The sequence below is a fragment of the Talpa occidentalis genome, unplaced genomic scaffold, assembly GCF_014898055.3.
Source record: "Talpa occidentalis isolate TD23 unplaced genomic scaffold, MPIMG_talOcc4v2.1 talOcc4.5, whole genome shotgun sequence".
Classification (NCBI taxonomy): domain Eukaryota; kingdom Metazoa; phylum Chordata; class Mammalia; order Eulipotyphla; family Talpidae; genus Talpa; species Talpa occidentalis.
The window spans coordinates 58,390,688-58,409,295 of NW_023604861.1; the positions used below are offsets into that span (position 1 = coordinate 58,390,688).

The following is an 18,608-nucleotide window of genomic DNA, read 5'->3' on the forward strand; positions in this document are numbered from 1 at the left end:
AAACTTCGACCTGCTAGCTACATACACAGGAATTTGACAGCTCTGCCTCCCCTAAAGGAAGGTGAAGAAGTTTCTGCCACAGGGTCCGTGGGAAAGACTGGAGTAGGGGGGAGGGAGTGGACATTTAATGCCAGGTGCCAGTGAGGGCTGGGCTCCTCGTGACAGCCCCATGACCTGGACACTGGTTATCGGAAGCTGCTAAGGAAGGAGAAGTATCATATCCCACAGCCAGTATCTGGACCCCCTGGAAGGACGTGAAGACCATGCAAAGGAGAACACCACCACTTCATAGGTGCTTTTATTTCAGGAGGTATGCTTTGGATTCCACAGGTGTCTCCATGGAAACTGTTCTGAAACTCTTCGGCGAGTACTTCTTTAAATTCTGTAAGATGTCTGGCTATGACAGGATGTTACGGACACTGGGAGGGAACCTCACAGAGTTTATTGAAAACCTCGACGCCTTGCACAGTTTCCTTGCTCTCTCTTACCAGGTAAGACTGTCTGGGTCTGTTCTTGGTGAGAAGAAATCGCCCTCTTCCTGGGAAGAAGCAAGTGCCTGTAGCAGTCTCTACCTCCCACCCCCAGGCCGGGGCAGTTCTGGGGGAAACAATGGAAAATGAATACCTATTGGCCACTTTTGTAAGCTGACTGACAACAATTAAAGGCGGGCAGGCCAGAGACGTCCAGCTTTACTCTGATAGGGGTTGGTGTGGCTTTGGAATTAAATCCAGAAGATTAATCACAATGGGAACAAAGGCTGCGGGAACAATCAGGTTTCAGTGGATTTGCAAAATCTCTCCTCAGGTTTCCTGGTCTGGACAGGGCTGATAAATAGCTTCTGCAGCCAGATTCATTTATTCATGTATCCGAAGGAAAGACTCGACAGGGCCAAGAGTTGGAATCGGAAACCATCCAACTCTGATTAACCCGCGGGTGGCTGCCTGGAGTGTTAAGAAACTAATTTCCCTATTGGGTGATGTCCTTCTGGAGTTTGTTTCTTGGTTTCTTGTTTGTAGAGATCATTGGAAATTCAAATTCTTAGACTCCTTTTTCTTTTTTTTTTTTTTTAAGGAAAGAAAATGCCTTGATGAAAAGAGCAAAGTAGCATTTACATATCTCATAAGAACTGTTACATAAAATAGTTTATACTTATTTTATGGCCCTTTGTAGTTTATCAAACTCTTTTTCACCATTTCTATATTCAATGCTCATAACCACCCTTGAAGGGTGTCATAAGAATAAAGGGTTTTGTATGCTAAATTGCTGCATGGACCATAATACACCCTTGTAGATGTGATATGAAAAAAGTATTTTTTCTTCATTTTTCAAATAAAGAATAAGCAGCTTGGGAACCTTCATTAGTTCCAAGTAGGATAAGTCGAGGGGCCTGTCCTGGTGTCGTGTGAGGTTCCCGAGGACAATGGAGGGCGCCCTGGCTCTGGAGGCAGAGGGCTCAGCTTGCTGTAAGACCAACTTGTCGACATACTAGCTCTGTGACTCCAGACCAGTTCCTTGCCCTCTCTGGAGTGCCTGATATGTGCCCAACATTTTTTTGAGACATAGGACACACGGACAAAAGAATAAAGGGGGAAAATCACTCATGTTGATATGCAAATTAAAAGAAATAGCATGTAAAATTTCTGATATTGAAATCAGCACAGAAAAGCAATTTCCTAAATAATAGTTTCCTTCTCCTTCTTTTTCTCTCTGTTTAACATGGTGCAATTTTGAAATTACAATAATTTTTCATTAAGGTAACCTTGGTTTACAGCACAGTATATGTTTCAGAAATATAGGGTCCCACCTCTTCAGTGTATGTCACCACCCCACACCCAGCACCCAAGCCCCCACCGTCCTCCACCATGGTCCCCTGGGCACCCCCCAGCTTTGCTCTCTGCCTTCTCTCCAGCTGTGGCAGCCTCAGTTTTACAGTCAGATTTCTAGAGTTTGTTTTGGTTTGGTTTTGTCTGACTCTTTATTTTGTTTCTTCATATTCCACACATGAAGGAACCATCCAGTATTTATCTTTCTCCTCTGGCTTATTTTGCTTACCATAATTCCCTCCCCTTCCATCCATATTGTTGCAAATGACAAGAGTTCATCTTTTTTAATAGCTGTATAGTATTACATTGTATATATACATTGTCTGCTTTTCATTATATTCCCATTGCCCTGATTCTCCACTTTTGTAAAGCCCTATTTTAATCAAGAAATGAAAGTATAAGCATATTATTTAGAAAGCTGAAGACATACTGACCAGAAGAATTAAAAGCACAGATTATGAGAAGTATGCCTCAGAAGTAGCCTGGGCTGGGGATGAGCTGGGACCCTGAGGTGGTCACAGCAATGTGCTGATTTTCACTGTGGCCCTTCTGTGCTCTGGTTATTTTCTCCACATGTAGAGTTTTAAATAATTTTTAAATAACATTTATTTTCCCTTTTTATCATATATTTTGTATATACACTGCCTCATATATTTAGATTCAGTTAAGCTGTAAACACAAACACATACTTTATGTGTATGCTTTAGGAAATGTGAAATAAATATTTTGGGGTTAAAAAAAACTTGATTTTCACCCCATGATGGAAGAGAGCAAAGATCTCAGAAGGGACCCACCCTCTTTGTCTCTTCCCTTACTCAGACCAAAAGCTGTCAGTGAGAGTGCCGAGATGCCCACCAACCAAGCAAAGCAGGGAGAAAATTGCTTCTCTGAGAGACTCCCCACAGCAAAGTCCTCGTCCTCGTCCTACTTCCATCTACCTTGAGATAATGCCCACTCGATCGGCAGAACTTATTCCCAGATTATGATGATCTCATTTGATGTATCTTGATTTTCCTAAGTGCAACTTTATACCACAATGGCGTAATCCTTCCAGAACAAGAAATGAACTCATCTCCACTTGCAAATTCCTCTGAGTCCTTGCTTTTTCTGAGAGGGAAGATGTCTGAGGTTACTTGGTCATAAGCCAGGCGGAACAGCCAGACACTCCTGGGAGTGAGAGCAGAAACAGGACAGCATAGTAGAAAGGCTCATTAGAGGATCAAAACATTATTTTACCATGAATCTAACCTTAACCTGAGCCTCCATTTCCTCCTCTTTAAAATGGACATAATTCTTACCACATGCAATCGGTTAGGGGCCAGGCATAGTATAAAAGTCCTGACATAGAAGAGCTAAAACCATGGTAGATTTTATTTTTATGTGATTGGAGTGGGGGTTTGGAGCATAGTTTTGTGGGATGTAGTGGATATGTACTGTTGTTTCATAAACATTCAAAAGTATAATTTAACCAACTCGTATTCACTGGGAGCAACACGCTGTGACTTTTTATTAGGAGATGAATGCACCCTCGTTTCGTGTGGAGAGAGATGCAGATGGGAGGATGCTTCTCCATTATTACTCTGATAGAAGTGGTCTGTGCCACATTGTACCAGGTAAGGGGGTGTTTCCACCAGTATCAGATGTGGGGTCTCTAGAATGAGCAGGGATTCCCCATAAATTCTCCAAGAAGGCATGTAGCTGGAGGTAAGATGTTCAGCTTCATCTTCTGTGAAATTAGACTCTTTTCCATTTAGACCATTAACTTCCAAAGTCTTTGAACCTTAAGAATAGGCTTCCAAAGTGCCAAAAGAAGTCGTTTTCCTTTTTATTTCAACAGTTTAAATTATGCAGGATTTTACATAGTTGTGATAATTCTGCATGTATTATTTTGTGCCAAAGATTTGTATTCAACATTTTTTAAAAAAGCACCGTCCACATTTTTATAGAGTCCTTAAAACTTCCGCCTTCAACCCCTGAATAGTGTTACATATTCCAGTTAACGAGTCCTTTGCAGTTGGACATTTAGTTAACACCGCTCCTTCGCATCTGAGCAGTGCTGTGATGAGCATATTCATACCGATATGCTTTTCCTGTGCTTTATACTGTAACTTGGGTAGATTTCTAGAGGAACTCTTTTTAAAACATGACCCTTGATGCTTTCACAACTGAGTTTTGCTTATAATATCTCTAGAGTTCATTTAATGAAATAAACTTCCTGAAGTAAGCAGATTAATAGATGCTTTACTAGAAATAAGAGTGGCAGGGATGTATTTAGTATCCAGTTACGTATTGTGTAAATCTCTGTTGTAATGTTATTTTTTTCATTTTCTTTATCTGTCATATGCCGCCCATTTTGCTGCAGGGCCTGGGCTTGGTGAACCCGGGACTATTTGTCAGCCACGTATAATTTAAGTTGCTGACACAACCGTCCTCTGCCATCCCTTACACTAAGCATCCCTCTGCTGCAGGTATCCTTGAGGCTGTGGCCAAAGATTTCTTTGACATTGATGTGACTATGGATATCCTTGACATGAACAAGGAGGAGGAGAGGACAGGCAAAAAGGAGCATGTCGTGTTTCTAGTGGTGGAGAAACCTCTCAAGCAGATGAGAAAGGCAAAGCCACAGAGGTTACAGGATGGGGAGGACCTCCAGCGAGACCAAGAGGTACTGGGTTGGCTGTATCTTCAGAAAGCAGAGTTCCTCCTGGTGGAGCTACCTGTCTTAGACAATGCAAAGAATAGCATCGCTTGACCTTCTAGTAATGAACTCAAAACAGGGCTTCTCAGTCTCAGCACTATTGCTATTTTGGGCCAGGTGATTCTCTGTTGTGATGGGCTGTCCTGAGCATTGTATGTTCAGCTGCATAAATCTACCCACCAGATGCAGGTAGCACCCTTCCTCACCCCCTCAGTTGTGGCCACCTCCTGCCCCAGTTGTGGCAGTCAAAATGTCTCTAGGCACTGCAAAGTGTCCCCAGGGTGGAAGTGAGAACAAGATCACTCCTGGTTGAGAACCAGTGGGTTAAGGCAACCTGGATAATATGAGGCTTTGAGGGATGTACCTTAGCCTGGAACACTTTCACTTATAGCAGTGCCAATAAAAAGGGCTTGAATTTGGCCTATTTTGGAATCCTAAAATAAATTGACCTTTCATGGTCCTGATGCCCACTTCTGCCTCTGAGACCTGTTAGGAATCTGGAGTCAACACATGATCCTGTGGCTGGCTGTCCTGTTACATCTCGTAGAGTGACCTGTCTGTGCAGGTACCTCACAGGTTAGCGGCACAGCTCTTTGGTTCACAGGGCTTGCACAAATATCCAGGTAAGGCTGTGACTCCTCTGATATCAATGTTTATACCTTAGAATATTCAAGCCTACCTCAGAGTCTGCTCACTGTTCACAACTACTTCGGGAAGATATGTAGATATCTGATTTTCCTCCCAGTCCTCTCTTGATATTTTGTGTAAAGTTCTTGCGGCCTCTGGTAGAGGAATGTCATGAGGAGCCCTTAGGTGAAAGTCTTGGGACATCCAAAGTCTCACCAGGATTGACCTGTAAGCTCTCATCATTCCTCTGGCCCCAGTCATGGCAAACAGGCTTGTTCATTTCAGCCACATGATCAAGTCAATCGCATGACCAGACACAAGGCCTGTCACATGACCAGACAGGGCTACTTCTCTTCCTGCCATCTACAGGCCCTGGACGCAGCTTTCCTGAGAATGAAGGAGAAATATTTGAGTGTCTCTGTTTGTCCTGTGAAGAAACCCCACTGGGAAATTGTGAGAAGTATAGTCATGTTTGGGAAAGGTGAGTGGAAGTTCCCCTTGACCTAAGTTCTCAGAGCAGTTTGCTTGGGCCAGCTATGGCAAAGTCCTCTCTGACTATGATGTCACTGATTTCTGCAGAGCATGGATTTGGCAGGCATGGCTTTTCACTTTAAAGTGTCACACTTTACCTTGCCTTCCTTTGGCCCATTTAAGAGTGCTGTAACCAGGGAAAGCCACTGAAGAGTGGATTAGAAGCAGTCCCTATTGGTGGTTGTGTTGAAAACAAGGAGAACAATGGATTTTCCACAGCTTCTGTTCTGGATTCAGGTCTTCTAGACTGGCCTGCAAATCTGTGGATTTTACCCTCTGTGTAAAAGAACACTGAACCAAGAGTATAGAAAGAAGATATCTAGCTCTGTCCCTAAAAAGTTTCGTGACCTTGCACAAGGTCCTTCAACTTCCATCTGAAAAATGAAGGCGCAGGCACTGCTGTTAACTGTCCTTGTGGCTCCCAGCCGGTCTGGCAATCAGCACCTGGTACCTGAGTGGGTGGAAGGGGCCCTGACCTTCTACTAGAGGGCTCCTCCTCCCACCCCTCAGGTCATGATGACAAGCATCTGGCTCAAAGGGCTGCATTTTGAGTTCCTCAAGCCCTTGGCAAGCGAGTCAAACATGCAATTGATGTCCTTTGTTTAGGAGATTTTCATATCAAAAAGGCTCCATTTCGAATTTCTACCCCCTGCCAAATAGGGCTGTTGGTTAAATTTTCATGTGCCACCCAAAACTGTCAGTCTAAAAAGCTCCATGGCAAATGTCCCTGACGCTGGGCTGGGCGCACACGCTCTGCTCTGCTAGCCCATTGTCTAGCTGTCACCGGCTCAATGCGACTCTGTTTTCATGGCGAGACGTACTCAATTGGCCCAGAAACTCTTCAGTGGCGGGCAGAAACTTGGCAGGGGGCAGAAGGGCTTCTCAACCTGGTAGCAAGTTTTCTGTTTGTTATAATTTTGAAAAAGAATTGCCGTGGCCATCTGGAGACGCCGAGGGAGCCTGCAATAAAGAGCCAGGCCTGCACTTTGCCCATGAAACATTTCAGACGGGAACCCGAACTCTGCTCCGTGCCAGGTTGACGCTGCTGGCCGCTGCCAACAGTACTCTCTTTCTCTACATCCAGGGCATCTCATGAACACCTTCACGCCGATTTATCCTGAGCAGCTCTGGATTGAAGAGAAGACATTCTGCAATGCTTTTCCTTTCCATATTGTGTTTGATGAATCAGTAAGCAGTTCTTCCCTCTGTAGCTCGACTTGGGGAGGGTAGTATGCTATATAGTCAGATTTTAAGGCCGGTGGGAACTGTCAAGTTCCTGAGGATCCCCCAGAGTTTGGGCGTAGGATTTAGCCTGGCAGGAGCTTGGACTTCCTTTCCATTGAGACATCCCCCAGATACCAAAATGCAGGATCTTCTTCATAGACATGGAAGAAGGCAGCACCAAGGGGCTCAAATTAGTGGTGCCTGAGCCATTTTGCCAGTAGAGAAAAAGGAGTGACTTTAAATCATTACATCAAGAGACAAAAGAACACTCTCAGTACCCATGGGGGGAGGGTTCTACACATGCCTCCCCCTATCCTTGTGGTCCCCATGGATGCCTTTCTCACCACGCTCTACTTTCTGCCCCTTGAAGGTAGGGCAGAGGTCTGTGTCAGCTCATGCTACTCTTCTGTGGGCATTGTGACAGTGACCACTCCAACCCGGTCTTTACTGATTTTCTGGATAAGATATGTGTTAACTGACTTGCTAATAAACTCATTTAAAGCATCATTAAGCAAAATAAATTTGGTCCAAAATGTCAGTTAAAATACCTTCAGTTACTGGAATTTTCTCTGATATTTATTTGAAGGCACAGACATGATTTCCACCTACCTGTCAACTACTGGATACAGATTCAATGAAATTTACTCATTTGAGGTCCTAGCGCTGCTTGCAAACAATTCATCTAATCAAGGAAATCAAACACTCCTATAAAAAACAAGTGGAGAATAATGCAGACTTTTCTCCAGAGCTACAATGATATTATTCCTGCTTCTACTAATATTTTAAACACTGATTACTTAAAAACTCCTTTCATTTTTGATTAGGTTGATTTTTTGAGTCTGCCAGAGTGCCCATGGTTAGTGAATTTAATTATTAGTGAGTAGCCTGGACTGACATTGGACACTTTACATAAAGAATATTCATTTTTTCTTCTTCCTTCTGTGTGTTCCCTGGAGATACTGTGAAAGGTATCTTCCCATCCCTTCATGATGGACTGGATTACAGAATTTGCCTGGGGAGGGGGGTAGGGAGCGGAGAGAGAGAGAGAGAAAGCGAGCTGTTTCACAGAACCTGTTTCACAGCTTTAATCTCTGTTTCTTGCTAGTTGGAGATATGCTTTTGAGCATGTCCAAACTATTCTTCTCTTACAGAGATTTGCTGCAGATTGATTTTTTTTTTAATTGATTACTTCCATGGTGTTTATCCCACCACTTTCCTCCTAGTGATTCACAAATCCTGGCCAGAATGATGTTTGGAGGGAAGTTTATCATGGAGGTTGCTTTCTGTCCCCCATCTTACATCTATGCTCTGTGACTAGCTTAGGGTCAAGCAAGCTGGAGTGAATATTCAGAAGTATGTTCCAGGACTCCAAACCCAGAAGATTCGATTAGATGAGTATTTCTCCATCATTCATCCCCAAGTTACCTTCAATATTTTCAGCATCTGCAAATTTATCAACAGTCAGTTTGTCCTGAAGGCACGAAGAGAAATGATGCCTGAGGTGTGGAGGAGTCAGCCCACACTCAAACTCCGAGGTAGTAACTCACTCCATCCTCAGTTTGGGGGAATGGTCAGGAAGGGAAGGGGCAAACTCTTTCAATTTCCTCAAACTAGTTGGGTTAAAAAGTGAGACAAAGCCTACACTGAGAACAGTTGTTTTCTTCTGACATTTCAACTTGACTTGATCTATAAACAATGCATTTTATTTCTTCAACCATATTGGGTCTAAACATAAATTTATGGACTCTAATTATATTTTTATAAAATTCTGGTGTCTGTAACCAAAAGGTCCAGGATGCATGTGGTGCTATTAGTATTAATTTCACATCTGTCCTTTATATAGCAGTCTGATTATCCGCCCTCCTGGTAACAGAGCACTCATTTTAGTGGGTTTTTATTTTCAGTTGTGATAACATTTCTATAACATAAAATTTACCATTTTTAGTGCATAATTCCATGGTATTAAATACATTAATGTTTATTATACAACCATCAACCATTACTATAGTCCTGCTCCAGAACTTTTTACATCTTACAAAGCTGAAACACTGTACACTTTATTTTTTTTTTTTTTTTTTTTTTAATAGAGGCATGTTTTATTTATTTATTTGTTTGTTTGTTTATACAAGCACTGGGTACAGTCAGAAGCACGGGAGGGTGAGAGAATTCACCAGAGCCAGAGCAGGGAGCAGAGCAGGCAGAGGGACCGAAGTACACTGCTGAGGGGAGCAGCGGGCGGCAGGAGAGGTCTGCGCGCCATGTGGGACCCTCCTCCGGTGGCCGGGGAGCAGCCGGGGATCGAACCAGCGCCGCAGAGGCCGCGGGCAGCTTCACAACCCAGCGCGCAACCGCTGCGCCACTGGGGAGGCCCAACACTGTACACTTTAACACAGTCTTCACCCCCTACTCCAGTGGTCATAGCCATTTTGCTTTCTGTCTTTATAAATTTGACTACTTAGGTAACTTTTATTAGTGGAATCATACAATATTTGCCCTTTTTGACTCTTATTTCTCTGCAAATTTCATCCATGTTCTAGTTTATGTCAGAATTTCTTTGTTTCTTAAGGCTGAATCATTATTATTATTATTAGTTTAATTATAGTGTGTGTATATATGGATCACGTGTTTCTTATCCACCCACCTGTTGATGGGCACTTGATTGCTTATACTTTTTGACTTTTGTGAATAATACTACTATGACTATCTTTTTATACCCCTAGTTTTGATCCCTTTTGGTATATATTCAAAAATATTTAACAGACTTGCCGGATTATATAATTCTATTTTTAAGTCTATTGAGAAACCACTGTACTGCTTCCCATGGCTGCTGCACCATTTTATATTCCATCAGTAATGCCAAATATTCTGATTCTTCTATATCCTTATGAATACTTGTTATCCTCTACTGTTATTAGCATTCGTTCTTAAAGAGAAATATGAATACTTGTTATCCTCTACTGTTATTAGCATTTGTTCTTAAAGAGAAATATCCTAGTGGGTCAGAAATAATATCTCACGGTGGTTTTGACTTGCATGTTTCTAATTACTAGTGATGGTGCTTATTGGCTATTTGTATATATATATTTGAGAAATAGCTATTCAAGTCCTTTGCCCACTGTTTCTTTGTTGTTGAGTGAAGGAGTTCCTCATATATATCAGATACAGAATTGCTTTTCACTCTGTCGGCTGTGTTCTTTGGTGCACAGATATTTTCTATTTTTTATGTAGTCTCTTTGTTTTGCCTTCTGTTGCCTAATCCCGGTCAAGAAATCATTTCCAAGTAAAGTGTCATGGAGCCTTTTTTAATGTTTTCTTCTAAGAGTCTTATAGCTTTCACTCTTAGAGTTATTTGAGTTTATTTTTTGCATATTTTGAAGCATCTTTCGACTAGATTGACTATTAGATATCCCAGGCAAAAGCACAGGCTGAGTTGTGGAGCTCTTTGAGAGGAAAACAAAATGTTCACAGAATCCCAAGTGAGTGGTAGAGTGGAGTGTTGGGAGCGAAGACTGCCAATATGAGGCCTTAAATGCTATCATGCACTTGGATATATTTTTAAATGCCCACCATGATCATAGTTGTCGTTGAGAATGATCAGTCTAGAGGTGTGTGAAGGATGGGCAGAGTGTAGTGAAAAGGAAGTCTGGGAGACCTGATGGAGGTTGCCACTGGGGAGCAGATGAGAGGATTTGAAGGGTAGGGGTAGTGATCAGGTAGGAGACTCACAAGGTAATTAAGGCAGAAATTGGTGACTGGGTGTAGGGGTTGAAAAAGAGAATAATATTTAGGATAATTAATAGTTTTCTTGCTTGTTGATGAGGTTTGATTCACTGAAAAAATGCATGATGTAAATTCCTTGAGTGCAGGAACTTTTGTCAGTTTGAGTCATTTCTGTATCCTTTTTTTTTTTTTAATTTAAATTTTATTTTTATATTCCCCATACAATTACAACCCCCTTATTTTTACCCTAAGCCCTCCTTTCCCCGCCCCCCACCCTCCATAGAGAGTCTCTTGTTCATAGTTATTTGTTGATTTTGATATTTTCTTTCTTATAGTTATTCTTTTTCCTGGTCCCTTATTTAAGTTTTCTAGATTCCTGCTATGAGTGAGACCATCCGGTATTTTTCTTTTTCTTTCTGGCTTATTTCGCTGAGCATGATCCCTTCCAGCTCCATCCATGTTGCTGCAAATTGCATGTGTTTATCTTTTCATTTCTGTATCCTTAATGCCTAAAACAGTGTGCCTGACACATAGTAGGGATCAAGTATGTATGTGATAAAAGAGTTAGCAAAGAAATGGAAGATTTTCAGAGGGGACTGAAGGTGAGTTCAGTTGCAGACATCAGTGTAACAAATAATTGGTAATTTAAAAATATCAACATTGATAGGAATGTAAATTGTCACTTAGAAGGCAATTTGTCAATATGTATCAAAAACTTTGAAAATGAGTATATCCTTTGCTAAAGTAATTCTTGTCTAAAAATATATCCTTTAACAAAATAACCTTGATTATATACATGACATCTCAAGTTTGTCAAATTCAGCATTGCTTAAGTAATGATAAAATAGACATGATCAATTCTGGTTTCTTGTTTAAATAAAATAGAGTATAATCAAAGCAACGAGGGGAAAAGTGATGCAATTTCTATATTAATGCTATGGGAAAATATCCATTGTGTATTTTAAGTGAAAATTTCAGACGACAAAAGGGAGACACCAGATAACCACATTTGGGGATAATTATCAGTGCAGTATAATTTTGGGTGATTTTTATTATTTATTCCACTTTTTAAATTTTCTGCAACGAATGTGTACTGCTTTTATAATAGGCTAATAAGCATACCTATTTTTAAGATGTGCACCTTGAGTTCAAGAAGCAAGTTTTCTCTGGAAATTCAATTTCATTGGCAGCATGGTAGGATGCAATTGTGAGATGCAAAAGAGAAGAATACAAGACACCATATTTAAGAAAGAAGCAAAAAATAAACCACCAAACCTAAAGAAAAAAATGAAAGAAGTAGGGAGGATCTCAGAGAGAAAGCAGTGTCAGGGGAGTCCCCAAAAGTGAAGTTTCAGGGAGGAAGGTTTGCTTAGCACCAACAGCAGAAGGTCTGAGCAAGGAAAACACTGATGGACTGGTGCTGGAGTAGGTAGCTTCAAGGTGGTGGATGGCAGCCCCCTCAAAGGAAGAAAAGCAGCCATGGAAAGAGCTGGTGTGGAAAAAGGGAGAGATGAGTGAGTGTAGACAGCAAGTATAGGTAACTTCCATGCAATTTAGCTTAAAGGGAAGAAATGAGACGCAGAGGGTAGAAAGCATGGTGTGCGGGGCAGGGGTGAGGGGGTGATTTGGCAAACTAGCCTCACCTGCCTGTGATATGCTATTTTGTGCTCTTTCTCTCTGCGCTGGGAAGGCCAGATGATCTGGATGGAGTCCATGCGGTGCATGATATACATGTGCTCCCCAAAGCTCCGCAGCCTGCAAGAGCTGGAGGAACGGAGGATGCATCTTTCTGATATCGCCCCCCATGATACCACGCGGGATCTCATCCTCTTAAACCAGCAGCGGTTGGCTGAGATCGAGCTGTCCAACCAGCTCGAGCGGAAGAAGGAGGAGCTGCGTATCCTCTCCAAGCACTTAGCCATAGAAAAGAAGAAAACAGAGACCTTGCTTTATGCCATGCTGCCTGAACACGTGGCCAACCAGTTAAAGGAGGGCAAAAAGGTCGCTGCAGGTAAGGCAGTCCCTGCCCCTTGCGGTGTCTGCGCAAGAAACAGCGAGCCTGCATGGATTGAGGCACAGACTCTGAAACCAGATAGACCCAAGTTTGAATTTTGGCTCCATTATTTGTTAGCAACATGATTTTTGGTTAATTACTTAAGTTGCATATCCTCAGTTTTTTTTCTCTCTGCGTTGAGAATAGTAAAAATATATAGGAGTGAAATATGGGTTAAATTAAAATGCCTGTCTACACACACGCGTGCTATGTTAACTATAAGGACATGTGTTATATTCTCTAAGGATTTAAAGCTGTGTCCTAAGATTGGCTTCTTTGCTCAGGGACCATGAATAGAGTTCTTCACTATAAATCGAAGAGTTACATTCCCACTTTAATGAAATCATGGAGTGCCTCTAAGGACCGTCAGGGAGGGCCAGCTCTTTCTGGAGGGAAGGATGCCATGTTCACTCCTCACTCACCTTCCATTTATCACAGGCATGTGTTCACTTACCAGACTGCGTGGTGAACTTACTCCTGCCAGAGTGCTGTCCTGGGCCGTGGGGACCCAAAGCCAATCGCAATCGTGTGGCCACAGAATGAATTAATAGGGAGGAAGGGGCTGGAAAGCACTTGAATCCAGAATTCACAGAATTATTACTCTATCTTCTTGGCTATCACTGACACCTGGTTTATGTTGCAGGAGAATTTAAAACCTGCACAATCCTTTTCAGTGACGTGGTGACATTTACTAACATCTGTGCTGCCTGCGAACCTATCCAGATAGTGGATATGCTAAATTCTATGTATTCCAAGTTTGACAGATTAACCAGTGTCCATGATGTCTACAAAGTAAGTGTCTGTGTATCTGGTGCATGTCTGTTTCAGTGTGCTCAGGCAGGCAGTTGCTTGCCATGGGGCTTTCTTGCCTCTCTCTTCACTGTGTGTGAATTGATATGGGTAGGATTGGGGTATGGAGGAAGAGCTAAAAGGGAATTGGAAGTATTTTAGCAATTATTTTATAATACCCAGTGCTAAGATGTCTTTGAGAAGCAGACACTGTTTACCCAGAGAATAATTCTCCTACTCCTTAAATTTCTCAGTCTAATCTAGGAAATATATATCTAATATACAGCATCATATGACTATGCCAGGGAGCTTCATCTTCTCTGGGATTTATTTCCTCCAAAAGCACAAAGACCTTTGGCCCTCTTATAGTTGGTCCTTGAGACCTTGAGACTTTTTTCTTGTTGTCTTCTCCCTCATGCTTCATACACCACTAACAAATAATCATCAGCTTTAATATGGTTCTTCTGTCAATAGGTGGAAAATTAAAAATATATTTAGGGTGATATATTTAGTAAGTTAGTATTCAAAATCCCCCCCTGAATACCTTTTTTTCTTCCCTCCCAGGTGGAAACAATAGGAGACGCTTATATGGTGGTAGGGGGCGTCCCAGTGCCCATTGGAAGTCATGCTCAAAGAGTGGCTAACTTTGCCTTGGGGATGAGACTTTCTGCAAAAGAAGTGATGAATCCTGTTACTGGAGAACCCATCCAGGTAGACATCAATGGCACACTTGGCTTAATACCAATCATCTCACACAAATAAGTAAAATTCTTTTTATCAGTCCCTCAGGTGATTGCTGTTATATTAATATTGCTGTTATAATAATTTTAATAGCAATGGGTAATTTGCAATTTTCTTTCTCTTCTCTTACATATGTTGCTAAGTAATAGAGATATTAGTCAAGATAACATTGTCCCAACTTCTCTCAAGTTTCAGAAGAGGCTTTGGAGTTGGGAACTTTCTGTGAATGCTTCCTTTGTCCAGAGTGTGGGACAGGGTTGAGTGTGTCTCTTCAGTTAGTTTGTGGGACTCAATCCACCTTGGAAGTCAGCTCATTTATAATTCCTGTTTTCTTGTTCAGTCATTTCAACAAGTGGTTCGGGCTTACTAAATAGCTAACTTTTCATCGCTTAAGGAAATTGTATATCCAACATGCCGTCTGACAGGTTCAGAACTCAGGCTGAGGTGTGAAAATGCTGCCAGCCAGCAGGCTAGACACCATGGTGCCATAAGATATTCAGCATAGCATTCCTTCCAGCATGGCTATTAGTGGGACATCTGCTCGCCTTTCTCACAGGAAGCTGCTCTTCCAAGTACAGAAGTTTGTTCACACTATAAAAGTCAGACAATTTTGGAGATTGAGAGTAGGTGTCTTCGTTTGTCTGCTCAGCAGATCCTAGCCTCCCAAGATGGCAGCGTCTCTGCCTCTTAAAATCAAGAAGCCTGCCCTGCTCCTGTCAGTCACATACTCGAAATAAACTAAAAAAACAACTAAAAATAAATAAAGTCAATTGTAAGATGGAATGTGGTTTTCCAAATTATAACCCTTATGCAGGAGATTCTGAAAATGGCTATGCTCCCCTCATCCTCACCACCACAGTTAGAGCTGAGGTCCTGGCTATTATGTCCTCTGTAGTCTTCGTAGCAAAAGCTAACTACGTAATCGTAAGAACGGCATATCTACAATACTTGGTTTGTTGTACACAGATATGAATAAAACCCTAACTAGGTAATAAAAAATCACGGTAGGAGGCAATGGAGGAACAGAGGTAGGGTTAGGCAAGAGAAAAGTGTATTAGTTCAATGACTATAATATAAGCCACTGCAAAAAAAAATTGAAAATTATATTGTGTGTAAATAAAAAGTATGTGTGTACATGTGAGAATACGGAAGAGACATAGCAACATAGAGGGAAAAAATTCTATACCGACAAGAAAGAAATTAAACGATGAATTCCTGGGAACTCTTATGGTGGACTTACCAAGAAGAAAACAGGAAAAGATACTTTCAAGTCTAAGAATAGCGATGTATTTAGCAGCATCATACATCTACCAGAAACAGTATACTGTGTAGATTTATTTAAGGAAGTAGGGAAAATGACTGAAAACATTTTCATTCTTAAGAGAATTATGCTGCCCTGTCTACAGTTTTAAAATTAGTACTCTTTGAGATTCTTGATTATTTCATTTATATACTCCTTGGTATACATACACTGTGATATTATTATGCATGAGACAGTCTCACTAACTGCTTTCAAGGATTAAGAGAAATATGTTACAGGCTCCTTTTCCTAGAGGAATTTATAGTGTTATTTCAGGGAGAAGAAGATCCAGCATGAAAAGACAACTAAATCTCTCTAGGATATAGAAGTTGCAAGAGAATGCTGTTCCCACACTAGTGGTTTTTTTTTAAACCCACCGGAGAGCAAAGAAATATAGATGAAATGAATTTTAAAAAGTGACAAGATTTTTCAAGGAGCATACCCATAATTATATTCATCCCAAGTAGAGAAATAATCCATCGAGGTGAGGGTAAGAATAGAACAGTCTAAATTTTAGTGAACTTTTATTTTTTTTATATAATTTATTTATCTGTATATATTTTACATCATTGTTCATTTTTGTACAATGTTTGCTTTCTCCTTTCTAGTGTAGTCCCTATAGAATTCCCACCACCAATTCACCCGTGCACCATCACCATACTCCCTTGTGCTCTTCCCTTCTCTGTTTTGATCCCTCTCCCTCTCCCTCCACTGCAGGATGTCTCTGATTTGTAGTTGCCAGTTATTTTTTTTTAATTTATTGTTTTATTTTCTTCTGATCCCTTATTTGGTTCCCCTATATTCCTCCTACAAGTGAAACCATCCGATACATGGATGGAGCTTGAAGGGATTATGCTCAGTGAAATAAGTCAGAAGGAAAAAGAAAAAAATTAGTGAACTTTTAATGGCCACATGGGGGCTGCAATGACAGGATCCTATAGATCCTGTCTTTGAGAAATCCTAACCACAGATCTGTACTCATTTAGCAACTCCTTCCACAGTACTTCACGAAGTTCGTGGATTATTCAAAGTCTAGAGGTAAGGGAGGAAAGCTGAGAGAGCTCCCCATTCTCTGAAGTATGTAGAACCTTTCAAAAATGCAAAGCACTGCCTTTAGGAGGCTCCCTCTGAGGCAGGTTTGGTCTTCACCAAGTGTACCGTGATAACCATTGAAGTCTTGAGGCAGAGAAGAATGGTAGAGAAAAATCTCCTAAGGTACAGAGAGCCAAGGTGGGGCTGAAGATATGGGAAATGCCCCCAAATATCACTATTAGGCTATAAAGCAGATATCTCCCATTAGTCAAAAAATTAGTGACTTGACTGAAATCAGGAGGCTCTCTTCCTTACCAGCCTTACTGGTAAGGAAGTCCTCATTCCACCTTCATGATATCTGGAACTAGTGCTGCTTAGATGCTAACACTGCCACTGAGAGACCCAGATCCAAATCAAACACAGATTAAATCCACCCAGTCTCCACCCCAGCCATTTGCCAGGAGTGGTATAAATTTTTCTGAGGAGGAAATATCATCTACTTCAGTCTCTATCATACTTTCGCACACAATATGGGACATATTTTTGAGTAATTTAAAATGTGAGGTGCAGGAAGAAACAAGAAAAATGGCAGTGTGGTGGATAGTCACAGGAGGAATAGGCCCAGGGACGGCCTGGGTGTGGGTTATCAGACAGAGTCTTAAATCTGACTATGATAAAGTTTCAAATAGAAAAGGGGAACAACAGTTCTGAAGAGGTAGGAATTTATCTAGCCATTCATCCATTCATGGATCCATCCATCCATCCAATGGAAATGAAAATGATAACAGAAATAAAATGTCATTTCATGAGCTTAACAGAGACTAGACACAGGAGAGGAAATGATTAGGGATTCTGAAGACAGAGCAATAGAAATTGAATAGAAAAGAAATGAAATATAAAGAAGAAAACAGTGCATCCTAGGGGTGTAGTCTATATCAAATAGACTACTGTATCTAGAACTAGAGTCCTAAAAGAATAGTGTTAGAATGGGTCAGAAGAAATATTTGAAGGGGTGATTGTTGAAATTTTTTTAATATTGATCAAGGATATCCATCCCTATATCTATGAGAGCTTCATAAACCCATACAAAATAGATACAAAACAAACATTTCTCTTTAGGTACACCCAAAACCCTAGTCAAACATGCAAGAAAAAGAAATATAAAGCATAAATTGAAAAGGAAGCAGTTAAGTGATCACTATTCATAGACCAAATAATGACACACCTAAAAATCCTTATACAAACTATCTATCTAAAAAGTGGGCTTACCACCTCACAGTATACAGGACAATACCCAAAAATTTGTTGAATTTCCATATACTAAGGACCAAAAAATTGGAAAATGGAATAAAAACAGATTATTTAAATCTTGGAAAATAACAAAATTGGAGAACTTTCATTATCTAATTTCAAGTCATTCTAAGGTCACAGTAGTAAAAACAACAGAAATGGCAGAAGGAAAGAAAAAATAGATCACTAAATCAGTATAGAATGTCCAGAAATAAAAGATACATTTAAGGCCAACTGATTTTTGACCATATCCACTTATAAAGAAATGGTTTTGTTCCAATTGACTATCCATACGAAAAGAAAAATGTATCCCAATCCTACTTCATTCCCTATATAAAAATTAATTTGATATGAATCACGTGCCTCAACATAAATGCTGCAACCATGAAACTCCTTGAAAGGAAATGTAGCAGAATAGCTTTGCTTCATGGTTTTGAGATAGGCAAATATTTTAGGACACAAAAAGCAGTAACCATAAAAGAAAGAAAAAAGATCTAAACGTCATTGTTTTGGATCAAATTGTGTTCCCCCATTAAGTTTGTTTTGTCTTGTTTTGTTTTGTTTTTTTGTGGGACCCTTGCCGGCGACCAGGGAATGAACAGCCTCGCAGCCCAGCACTCAACCGCTGCGCCACCAGGGGAGGCCCCCCATTAAGTTTGTATGTTGAGGAGTGTGCAAGATTGAGGGGTATGCAAGCTAAGGAAAGAGGAAGCCTTGGAAAACCAAAGCCCCCAACCCCTTGATTTTGTACTTCCAGGCTTCAAAACTGTGAGAAAGTAA

At 40.9% G+C, this 18,608-nt stretch overlaps 1 protein-coding gene across 1 annotated transcript in view; it reads left to right on the forward strand.

Annotated features, from left to right (window-relative positions):
- Positions 1 to 338: 338 nt before the first annotated feature.
- The window catches only part of LOC119259767 (guanylate cyclase soluble subunit beta-2-like), a 31,717-nt gene continuing 13,447 nt past the window's right edge, over positions 339 to 18,608 (forward strand). Inside the window, exons 1-9 of the mRNA XM_037528751.1 lie at positions 339 to 491; positions 3,337 to 3,436; positions 4,292 to 4,488; positions 5,518 to 5,629; positions 6,764 to 6,867; positions 8,222 to 8,438; positions 12,314 to 12,634; positions 13,320 to 13,468; positions 14,030 to 14,176. Coding sequence (XP_037384648.1) covers positions 339 to 491; positions 3,337 to 3,436; positions 4,292 to 4,488; positions 5,518 to 5,629; positions 6,764 to 6,867; positions 8,222 to 8,438; positions 12,314 to 12,634; positions 13,320 to 13,468; positions 14,030 to 14,176 — 1,500 coding nt within the window. The remainder of the gene's footprint in view (positions 492 to 3,336; positions 3,437 to 4,291; positions 4,489 to 5,517; positions 5,630 to 6,763; positions 6,868 to 8,221; positions 8,439 to 12,313; positions 12,635 to 13,319; positions 13,469 to 14,029; positions 14,177 to 18,608) is intronic.